Here is a 12405-nt window from a genome sequence, read left to right on the forward strand (position 1 = left end):
AAGTGCTTAATTGTCTTTCCTCGAAAGATGACCATTTTGCTCGTTTGACATGCTTGTCATAATTAAAAAAAATATATGAAATAAACTTTACAGTATCCAGGTCCTTACATTGTCATTACCATATTGTCTGGGGTAACATTAGGGATTTCATAAGCATGGCTGTCTTTCACAAGACAGTTTCCAGACACAGAGAACTCTCTTGTGAATCATACAACAGATGAGTCTTACCACAGTAATTTATTTCTTAAAAATCTAGTTTATTGCACTTGTCTCAAAGCACAAACAAAACCAAAAACCTAAATACAGAAATGAAAGTAAAAAAATCCATCCTAATTTTATTAAAACTACCCTAAAAAGTAGTCTGATAAGGGCTCTTGACACCAATTTAATATTAACGACCATAACAAGGAACAGTATTATACAGTAAATAAACAACTAGCAAGCTCAAACCATTACTAAGATGACCTTGAAAAATGTAATACAAAAGTGTCACTATTAAATAACGTCATTGTACTTGAGCATCCGGTGCTTGGCAGGGCACAGAGAAGTACTGTGTCCTTTCTCCAAAGTGACTGACTCAGGAGCTGCCACAAGATATTTTCAAGCTGAATTTCAGCTTCTTTAGGGTCCTCAAGACACCAAGCTATGCTTGCATAAAACATACTGGGTTACTTCACAAGCTGATTCCATTACCATCCACTGCCAGACAGGCTAAAAAAACCCTTTGGGGTAATCTGTGTATACAGATGAACAAGAAGGAAGTGAACATTTCATCTGTAAAAGGGAAACAAATCTGTCCTTCCTGTAAGGCTGAGATCAGACTGAGAACTGACAGCCAATATCACAAGTGCTACTTAGAAAAAACGTGCCATAACTTGGTTCTCTCTCCACCGATTGACATTCTCACCTTGCCCCGTGTTTGTTCCAAGTTTAGTGCGGCACACGCATGACCTGCTCTGAAAGAGAACAGAGGCTCAAAAGAAAACACATCCTTTTCCGTGTGTATTAAGTTCTCAAAACAGAAACATCCCCACTTGTCAAGTCTCGGCCTTTTCGGAAGCTGGCTCTTCTACAGTATTGGTTAGCAGCTGCTTAAAACATTCTGATGACTTATAAGCTTAGGACAAACACAAAATAACTCCTCCGCCTACATACTGAACTCAGGTTCTCTCATCTATAGTTCTATTGCTTAAAAAAGATGAGGTATCTTTCAAAGAAGATTTAGTATAAAGAAAAATAAACTGCAATTATTAACTTACTTCCCAGTTCATCACATACTCCTGCTGCAACCTCTGTTAAGTATAAGACACTTCAAAATTTAGCTAACATAGCTAAAAATCAGAATATTGTTAAGTATTTTCTCACAATATCACAATTTTTAATGGGATATATAGGTAATTCTATCTATTACCATTTTTTCTCTTAATACATCTAAGTTTGGTACTCAAAACAATATGAGCCCAAATGTTAAAGCACTGGCTGGAGGCACAAATACAGCACAACAGGAATTATGAAAGCTGCCTTTACATTCCTGCTTTGTACTACAAACCCAACAAGCGACCTCTTCTTATTCCAAACTGGGACTTACCCCCAAAAATCTGTCAGCTTCCTCATGGCTATGGAAATGGGCGGAAGTCCCCCTGATATTAGGTGTAATCCAAACTTCTCCCTTGTGAATGAAGCCAAATTATGAACGGAATTTCAAGAAATTGAAGGTTAGTACAGCCTTGCACATATTTATATGGAAATGGATCAAACTAAGTTAATTTCAACACCAATACTGTGTAATCATGATGTTCTCAAATCTTACTAAGAAATACTTCACCATAGTTTCTTCCATGCTGCAAGGAAAAATAACTCTAAATGTATGTACAACAGTCAGAGAGCAATCCCATCAGTTTGGAGTTCCAAGTACAAGAAGAAATTGAGAAATGCTTAGCGTTTCTGCTGTAGAGAAATATTTAATGCAACAGAATTCCTTCTCAAAATCAGTACATTAGTGTGCATGCTGTTGTGAAGTAGTCACTTTCATTGCTAGTAGGATTAACTTAAGGGTTATATTTCCAAAGGAGCTTCTACAGTAGAACGGTATAACAATTGCAGTATGCCACACCTAAAGAGTCTCCCAAAAGATAATGTAACAAACATCAGAACTCACAGCTTGGGGGCTATTTAACAGGTCGGTTTTTCAATACAAAAGTGCTAATATCACAGGTCCAGTACGAGTGGCTTTTAGATCCAATATTCTGTACATACATCACAGAAATTCTGTCCTGTTTTTTTCGCTGCTTCACGAGCTTGGGAGACTTCATATCACTTCCCATTCATCTTCAAAGTCATCAGGGTGAAGCAGAACAGAAGTGTCATTATTTTTCTGCAAACTATGGGAATGGCTAAAAGTCTTAGTGAGGCGCTGGAGCAGGGATCCTGAAGTACTGATCGCCCACAGTTCATCTAGAGGGGTCACTGCAAAGCAGAAATTATCCATCTTTTAGTTAAGGTAGCAGGTTCCAATTATAAACATTAAATAAATAACATTTGTATCTGTTTTCCTAATTATATCCCAGAAGGTTTTTACTAATGTGATAAAAGCACCCTCGGTGAAACTCTCACCGAGCGTGCAGCTCTCCCTTCATATGGTCAGCCTGAGCACCATCAGGGAGAAGTCAAAGCAGACATCACAATGTTTTGGACAGACTGTCATGCAGAACCAGCTTGCCTGTTAAGCGTGAGACGTTTCCAGGAATCTTCTTCCAGTAGTCTCCTGCAGGATTCTTGTCAGTAATGCCGTACCGACGAGCTACATCTCCGTTGGGACACCGTGCCCAGACGGTCCTTGTACTTATGGCCAGCTGGCAAGCCTGCAAACCTACAGAGATTTGGATACAAAGAGGAAATATGAAATAATAACAGGCTTTCCTGGGTACTAAATATACTTGCAGAAAAATTTACTAAGAGCAGACGTCAAGATTGTAATAGTTTTTATATATTCTTACATGAAGCACTGGTGACCGAAAAAAAGCTTTTTAGTTGCAGAGTTTGTATTCTGCATCTATTGGTCACACTGTGGATACATTTTATTATGTGGCCATGAGCAATATCCAATTAGAGGACCTTCATAATACACTTTTGGAGCCTCCAGTATGTTAGTACCACATGGGGAATAATCCAACAGTTACAATCTTGTCCAAAAATGGTGAATATTATAGATATTGTGAACTTTTTCTCCGCCTCTTCACAAGTACTCTGCAACTAAGTGCCATGTGTTTATGCAGTGACAAACCTTTAAAAAGCAGACAGCGTCAAATACACTGTTATTTAGAAAGAAACAACTAAAATTTAGTTTTGTTTACAGGCAAGGCAAAAGCATAACTACCTAACCCACAACACCTCCAGCATTCAGGATTAGTAGAGAGATGTGCAAAATAGCATTAGGTTTTTGTTACCCACATCTACATAGTAACCCCATGTGATACCACATTTAAATACAAAACTTCCCACAGCACAAGTTTCCTACTGCTTAGGAATTCTGCTTTAGTTCTATCTGAAAGGGAATTGTACCACTTATTAATTCAGTGGCAGCAGCCTAAAACCCATTGTATTTCTCCCAGTTAACTACTTAAGTGTTTTTAAGTAAAAACAAGGTCCTCTCTAAAAGATAACCCTTATCAAACACTTAATTGTCAGGAAAAATATTTTATTTAAGCATTACTGTCCAATTTAAAAAGCAACAAGAAAACCCAAACAACTAAATAAAACAAAACCTGAGAAAATGGCAGAAACAACAAGGAACTGATGCATTAATTTTTACCTGGTACATGTTCCCAGTCAGTGCCTACAGGCATTTCATCTGTAATTCCAACTCGTACATGGACATTCCATTTGCTATCAATTGCCCACAACATCTGATCATTTGGACTTGAATGAATGCTGACCAAGTTGATTCCTACTGGCTATAAAAATTAAGCACAGTATTTAAACTTTGAACTACTGCATCTTTGTACTGTTGTATCACTTGTTCTTCACAGAAGTACACATCCACAGTAAAATATTTACCAGATACTAAAGACAGGGAGCAATGTAACTGATATTGTGTATGCTACTGTACAAAATTACCAATTTTCCAAGAAGTCAATCCCTTTCTAAATAGAAAAGGAATATGAATGTCACTCAATTACTGATAATGATATTCATATGTAATATTCAGCATTCAAGTCTAATAACGTTAATGTTTGCTTACCCACTGCTGTTCCAATCAAATACAGTTTCAACTGAAAGTCAAAGAAGAAACTCTTCCAATGAAATGCAGAAAGTGCAGTATTTTCCTCCTGCCTTCCTGAAAGTTTTCCTAACATAACTAAATTTGCACTTTATTTCTAAGCACGTACAAGCAGTACGATTTGTTACAGTCTAAATGTAGACTCTTTGCAAAGAAATGGCGATCTGTCTTCTTCCCTGTACTCCACTCTACAGGAATACAACCATGGGACTTGCTTCAGACCACTGCAGTACTGGAGCAGCCACACCTGCAGGAGAGGAGCCACAACACTACCTGTCGGCAAACACAAGTGAAACACACTTCCCGTTCTGCTCCCAGGCACGTCCTTACTCCGTCTGCTTCTACAGAGATTTGCCTCAACTACTGTTCAAAATCAGTGTCACTGACATCAAAATGACGGTGATTTTGTAGTAAAATATCTCAGCCAGTAGGTTGGATGTTTGCAAATACCCTGCAAAACATGTACTTCAAATAAAACACAGACAAAAACAAACAAAAAAGTTTTCCTCCACACCAGCCTAATAAAGGCACTGCAGAAGACAGTAGGGTGGCCTGAAACACCTCTCCTCACAAAGCAGCACTGAATTCCCTGCTTTAGCCTCACAGGCAAAAGCTGAATTTTCAGTGTGAAATACAGAAGAGCAATCAGCAATTTGCATGTATAATCCTAGGAATACAGAAGCATAATCTGCATGTATATATATATATATAACATATTAGATATATATATATAAGGACACAATCCAGTCCCAGATGGGCCTTCTGTGTACACAACAGTTACCTGCTTTGGGTTTTGCTTTTAAAATTCTGGTGTCTGACCCAGCTACAACCAAGTTTGACTTGCATCACCAAATCAATCCTGTCTCTTCAGGTTTTAAGGCCTTCAACACACTATCTTCTCATGTTTTTGCTCTCATTAGGTATTTGCCCTCCAATGGAAGCTTCAGGCTGGTAGAGGTTTGATCAATTGTTTACCTCTGCTTACGGTAAATTTACAGTGGCTGCAGTTTGAACACTTACAAGCAAAGCCACTAATTGTCTTGAAAAGCACTGACTACATAGAATAAAGCCTAGCTGCTTTCAAATCGGTATTAAACTGAAAACCCCCAAACAATAAACCACACCAAAAACCTCCAAACATATTCAAACCCAAACCACAATAAAACCAAAACACCCCAAAACCCCACACAATTTTCCCCCGTGGGCTTTCTGCCCCTTCACTGGAAGTGATCCTTAGTCCTGGGCCTGTTTCTGTTTCTCCCCTCCATTTCTTCTCTTTGAGAAGAGCCACTCTGAGCTACTTTGGCTCTCACACCCTATTTCTCCCTGCTCACTTCCCCACACGGCTGCCATGGGGTGGTGCCTCACTTCTGTGCTGCTTCCAGCGGCATCATATGCCCCTCCATATTTCTGCTCTTGTAGCCCCAGGTTTTCAAGTAAGGAAGCTGTGCAGTTATTACCTTATGCAGGATGAAGCACTGCACTACCAGGAGATCTTTGCCTTTTATCTTTTTTTTTTTTTTTTTTTTTTTTTAATTTTATTTTATATTTTAAAATCCACTTATCTCCTTCTCCTTACCATGTTCTTCTAAAAGTAATCTCTTTCTCAGATTTAGGATTTTCTGCCCCATTTCCTCCACACCACAAACTGCCAGTGTGTGTGCCTGTGCTCTGCAATACACTTCACCTTCCAACCAGGGTCCTTCACAAACTGTGATCAACACCTTGGTGTGACTTTTATTGCTGAACTGCTGGGATCTGTGCACTTTGCCCTCCACTCCCTCATGTCAGGATCCCATTCCTCTCTTCCTGTGTCATTTGTCTAGAAAAGAATTCTCTGAGAAAGAACGGGAGTATTTCCATCCAAAAAGACTTACTGAGTGCTTACACCTAGTACCTAAATCTTTGCATTACTACAGATTTACAGGCAGTGGAGGCTAAGAAAAGCAGACAAAACACCCCAAAGGAGTGTCATGAAAGGAGCTGCATGAATCTCAACTAGATTGCTTCTGATACCACTGCAGGCTCAAGTATAATCAGAGCAATTACTTCTCCCCTATTCTGCAGCACCAACGCATCTAAGAAACAAATGGCAATCACAAAATTCAAAGTAATGTGCCTACAAGCTTGGCCAAAAATTCTTCTCATTCTTTGCCCCTCTAAGTGATCTCTCTGGGTATTTCACTTCCAGCTTCTCTCCTTCTTCAGGCTACTTAGCTCTTTCTGAGAAACTCACACCAATAAAACAATCCTGTTCCTCTCCCTATGAGAGATCCAGGTAATTCACCTCCACTCCCCGCAGCTTTCTGCTGCAAAACAGCCAGTAAAGGGCAGAACTGACAGGGCAGATACTGACATCATGTACAGCAACTTTTGGTACAAGCCAGGGCTAAGACATTGGAAACAAGTACAGGCAATTCTTAGAGCTCGTTGCAGAGATTTGACCTCTGTTGTTTTGTGGTTTTTTTACCCCAAAGCAGCCATCTACACCAAAAAGGTGTTCTCATGGCTAACACAGTAAGGTGGATAAAATTAAACATTTTCTTGGCATAATGTACCATTTTTTGGAACAATGCTAACATTGTCTCAGATAACCCCTATTTTCACCAAGTTTTAATTACCATAGGCATGCTTTAAGTGCTTTATAATCTATATAACAAGAAAGTCTCTACAGCTGCAGTTGAAGGTTAAATAGAGTTCTCTCATAGCAGCAAAGAGAGATATCTGTGCAAATTCATAAATCTGCTGATAACATTTCAGAGGCTGATAACCATGCAAATTAATAAATTACCTTAGCATAGCCTTTTCTCAGTTGGTTTAACTTCCAACAGGATGCATGAGATTGATATACCTTGACTGTAAAACATGTCCTATTTGTAATTTACTGAAGAATTTGGAATTTTAAAGAGCCTCACACCAGTCTCTCAGCTTTCCTCCTCTAATGCTGCCACACAAAACTCTGCTTTTATCCACATTTATCCACAATACTCAACACTGAGAGAGATCGTCATGTTATGGATCATTAATGGATCCAGTGTTATTTGATAAAAAATGGTGGAACATTGTTTTCCTTTTCCTTGGGGTGCCACAAATTTCTAAACTCTAAAAATCTCAAGAGTCTGACTGTTTTAGCCCAGGGGAGAAGGCAGATCCTCCTGCTCTCTGGTCTTGTGCATTGGCTACAAACACCCCAGTCACTATTTGCCTTTTGATATGAAGGATTTCCCATCACAACCATGGACTGCAACACTTATATTGCCAACCATGTACTTTTCAACACTAAAACTACATACTAAGAGCTGTGAATATCATTGTTGTCTGCTACAAATAAAAACAACAAAGAACTTGCTAGTACCCACACATCTCGTGAGAAAACAATGTTGATAAAATGAAGTAAACTAGAAGGAATCACTTAACTGGCAAATTCTTAAATGATATCAAGACACAGTGTCAATGCTAAACATATTTAAGTTATCAAGCTGTCCATTAGCTTTATAATTCTGTGCAAGTAATTTCCTTTCTATCTGCAAATCACAGAGAGACAAGCCTTGGTGTAAGAACTTCACTTGAACAATAGTATCACACAAAATCCGAAGTAAAAACTAATACATTCCCCCTCCGACATCCCCTGACATACTACCCAGAAGTTTTGTCTTACTGGTCACAGCTGAACCCAAATCACAATGGTTCAACTTCCTTGTCAGGAAGAGAAGACAAACATACACACACACAAAAGGCACCAGAACATTTTCCACGTCATTTTTCAGGAGCACAGTGTCCATGTACCAGCAAGCCTCCACTATCTCTGTTCTGCTGCAAATATCCAGCATAAGGACGACTAAATAAAACATTATCAGTCTGCCCAAGCCCAATCCTTTTCAGAACGAGTTGATGGGTACAAGCTGCACAAAGTGCCTTCACCTGGTCCAGCCCAGGCCATAAGAAGGTCACATCAGAGATCCTTCTCACACTGTTGAGTAGTATGTTTGTATCCCACAAATCTGACTATTTTCATGACTAACAGCATCAAGACCCTATTATCAATAAACAAAGAATGTAACTTAGAGAGGCCCTCCCCTAATATATGCCTATTTCTGTATTATTTTCTGAGGTCTATTTGAATGAAGGTTGTAAAGCACTTTCAGCATTAGCTTGCTAAATTAAGTGCTGCTTTTTTCTCTGCAGAGAAGTTCAAGGCAATACACAGGAGCAGGAAAGATGAATCTATGTTTGGTCTTCCCTCAATGCCACGTGTTCTTCAGTAATGCTGGCATTAAACTGTCTGAAAAACATGATTATTCATTGTCTGAAAAAAATGGAACATTATTTTCCTCAGAAAAACAACATCACCCTTTCCCCCACTTTCTGCCTTTAGTGAATAATGGGACAAAGGCCTTAGTTGGGTATCTCCAATTAAGGAGATATCTATTGTGCTGTCTATGGCTAGCTCAATCAGGAGGAAAAGGCAAAGCTGAGGAGTAAATTCCTTGACCTCTCCCCTCTGTTATCTCTACATTTTTTATTTCAACATTTTTTCTTGCAGAAACATGGGAAAGACAACAACATATGGCATCAAATCATGAAAAAGAACAAACCAAACCCATGCAACTATTCAACATGATAAAGCTCAACAGAACCATAAAATACTTTTAAAATATTTAGTACAACTGCTCCTTGCAAGCAATTTAAAAAAATAAATAATTAAAATTTCATGCAACCACATTAAAGACATTACAAACTACAGGCCTAGTCGACTTTGCCCAGTTGTCTTCTAGTTACACTCTTATAACTAAGACTATAAACTGTAGAGTGGGAGATAAGCTGCCTGTAATTACCACTGCAGGTATTTTTAATAACATACTGAAAAATCGAACTATTAGGAAAAGAACAACTAAGTTTTTACAGAAATGTATGCTAAATAAACACTACATGCAACTTCCCATGAAACAGCACATAATTTAGCACTAGGTAATAAAAACCTTGTACAAGCAAAGCTCTGAGTAACCAAGGCTTTTATTTTTTTTATAAACACACTTAATGAGCATCGGTGAAACACCTCTCTATTGTTTAAAACTTAAATACTTTACCAAGGAAAGCAAACATTTCATTTAACTTCAGCCTCAGCTCTGCTTTGCTAAGACAGTTTTAACTAGTTATTGAAGTGTTGCTTTTTCTGCCATTTTGCTTTTTATTGTTTGTTCATGTTCTTTAATATGTTTGTGCTGAAAACACCCCATGCCTCTGACAGTGACAGAAATCCCCATTTCACTACTGCTCTGGTTTATGAACAACTGCAAACACCTTCACGTGTTACAATTCATTTACATAACTACTGGAACAAAAAACAATAGTACTCCAGGGGTCAGGGATCAGAACCCACGTCACTGCCTCCCAGATAGATGATCCATTTACGAGACTATATATAGACCAATCTCCTCTGCTTTGCCTAGTTCTTAGATTCATTGGATTTACGATCAGCAGACGGGGACTTCCTACAGACCAGACTATTTGGCAGATCTCTAGGAAGGGTCATGGGGGCAGGAAAGACATCACAACCCAGCCCTCCAACTCCCTGGAGGAGGGCGGATTGCTAGGCTGGTCTGCAAAGAGAGGCTGTCAGAAGTTATCTGCTTACAAGCATCATCATAAAACAGGGAGACAGCAATACACCCTGGGGAGGGGCCTTCGAGCTCTTAATTCAAGGTCAAAGGGTCTGATACGTGCAGCAGATATCCCAGGGTGTTTCCTTACTCTGTGCAACCAAGGCATATGCTTGCTAAATCACGGCATGTACCTTCTACCCATGAATTTTTATATGATGGCGTTTTTATTTTTAAACAGAATAACTCTGAAAACTCTCAAAACTCAATGATAATTGTAGTTACTTTATTTGCCCAAAAATAATTAAATATATAATTCTCTTTTAGCTAACCAAAATACAGGCACGCTGGAAGAGTGCAGGTGCAAGGATGTTTCCAGTACTGAACAAATGGAAGTATGAAAACTGAGGGTTCTCTTTCTGACAGCTTCTGTTTTCAGTGCCAGCCAGTCTTGTCAAAAAGCAAATACACCACCTTGAGATCACGTTTCAGAAGGACACAGCAGGACTGCCTGCTCAGTTCTCTGGGTGTACCTCAGTTCGTGCACTTTTTGGCATCCGAAGCTTCTGGTGCTGATAACAACCGCTATCGAATAGGACAGGCTACAGGCGCACTTTTCTGAACGTGGCGATAGCAATGCCTTAAAACAAATATCAGAAGGCTAAAACTCCAGAGCGGCAAAATACAGTGAAATGTAGTGACAGCAGTTTTCTTAACCGGCAACAAAAGGGAAGATAATAAGCACTAAACTCAGCAACAGAATCAGCGTGAGGCAACTTCAGTACAAATGCTGGAACTGCACTTTTTCAGCCTCTAAAAGCACCTTCTACATAACTTACAATTACTTAAGAAAGGTAAGCCTGTGAAGAGCAGCACAGACTTGAACTTAAACAATATGGCATCCTAAATGAGCTAAACAAAATACACAGCTGCAGGAGCTTTGATCTCCTGCACTTATTTGCAACCCACCTCGAGACAGATGCTCTTACTACTGCCAAACAGTTTTTCTCTACATCATCTTGAAAAGTGCGGTCCTCCAGGAAAATCCTCTCCCTGTTAACGTCTTCAGAGGCCTCATGTGATTAAAGATACATGGAACAACTGACTAGTTAGTCTGGTCTAGAGATAACCAGAAGGTTTAATGAGTGTATTCCTTCTCCAACCCAGGCAGACCGGATCTAATAAAAGATACTTCCTCTGAAATCTCATCTGAGCACTTCAGAGCAGATCTTGTAGCAACTCAAAAAGATATCTGTGCCACAGCAAGCCAGTCTGCGCTAGGGAGAACAATCAGACTTGGAAAGAACAGTTACCTGGAGTATGCCTTAGAAAGAACAGAGATTTCCACAGCAAGTGAGTTCAAAAGTAGCATAGATGATTCTAAAGTAAGAGTTATGAAGCGTTTTCAACAGAAAAAACCTTTCCCCTCCAAATATCCAAGCCCTGAAGATGATTTCAAACAAACCCTTCCTCCATTTCAGCTTAATGGTAAAACCTGATCTTGAGAAGTGCTCACCACTTCCTCCTCTAAGTACCACTTAGCACAGAACTGGACTTAATAATAATAGAAATCTCTCACTGAAAAATGCAAAAGCAAGGCAGATGGCAGAGGAAGAATGTCCCCAAATCCAAATTAGGTGTTCTGTAAAGTAGGTAGAATTTTATTTAAAGAAAGGAAATGAAACAAAGATCGTGACAACCATTTCTAACAAGTCAGCACTCATCCATAAGGCACAACCAACCTCCTTACCTTTTCTTAATCTATGCTCAATGTAAGGCATTGGAAAGAAATTAAATCTATCCTGTACAGATTTCTCGGAATTACAGATAATTTGCCTAAATTTCAAATTATATTTTTAAACTATTATTTGCTCGTTTTATTAATGTTTGAACAACTGTGAAAGCATGAACAGCCTTATTTTTTTTTTTGAAGTCTGTGTGTATAAGAAAAAAATAGCTTTTCCTAGATCACCAAGAATTTCTACTGCCTATAAGAATTTCTCTTACCTATGATACCAAGCTTAAAATATAAAAGAGACAATTACCAGGTTGTTTAGGGGAAGAGTATCAAATCAAAAGTTTTTCTAACCTGAAATGAACATATTGCAGGTGACAATTTTATGGCAAACTAAGTTAAGTGGTGCTCATCTGCTGAGACCCTGGGAACAGCTTTATGCAGGAGTCAAATAGCAAACATTTCCTTACATAAAACCCCTTGTACTCCACAGTTCAGACAAGCTACCTGGATATTTAAACAGATCTCTTGATTTAATAAAATCGCTTTTTCAATCCTATTCTCTATGAAATTTAGTTACAAATGAACAACAGGGCAGCAGTTAAGCAAATGACAATAAATGTTTCAATATATTTTTAGAGTAAGACTGATTATTTACAATCAATAGGTCATTAGTCACTTCTTACAAATACTTATTACGATATTTTTTTTTTAATCTTTCCTTTAATCTTGTCAAATGAAGTTGTTTAGCTGATAGATTCCATACTGCAAATCTGAGAAGGTGGTTCTTA

General features: G+C 38.7%; 1 protein-coding gene across 1 annotated transcript in view; it reads right to left on the reverse strand.

Moving 5' to 3' along the window:
• Positions 1 to 236: 236 nt before the first annotated feature.
• Positions 237 to 12405, reverse strand: part of TECPR2 (tectonin beta-propeller repeat containing 2) — a 43458-nt gene continuing 31289 nt past the window's right edge. Inside the window, exons 19-21 of the mRNA XM_050335426.1 lie at positions 3812 to 3953; positions 2720 to 2869; positions 237 to 2466 (exon numbers count right to left, since the gene is read on the reverse strand). Coding sequence (XP_050191383.1) covers positions 2309 to 2466; positions 2720 to 2869; positions 3812 to 3953 — 450 coding nt within the window. The 3' untranslated portion in view covers positions 237 to 2308. The remainder of the gene's footprint in view (positions 2467 to 2719; positions 2870 to 3811; positions 3954 to 12405) is intronic.

The sequence above is a fragment of the Myiozetetes cayanensis genome, unplaced genomic scaffold (assembly GCF_022539395.1).
Source record: "Myiozetetes cayanensis isolate MyiCay16 unplaced genomic scaffold, myiCay2020 scf6-25, whole genome shotgun sequence".
Classification (NCBI taxonomy): domain Eukaryota; kingdom Metazoa; phylum Chordata; class Aves; order Passeriformes; family Tyrannidae; genus Myiozetetes; species Myiozetetes cayanensis.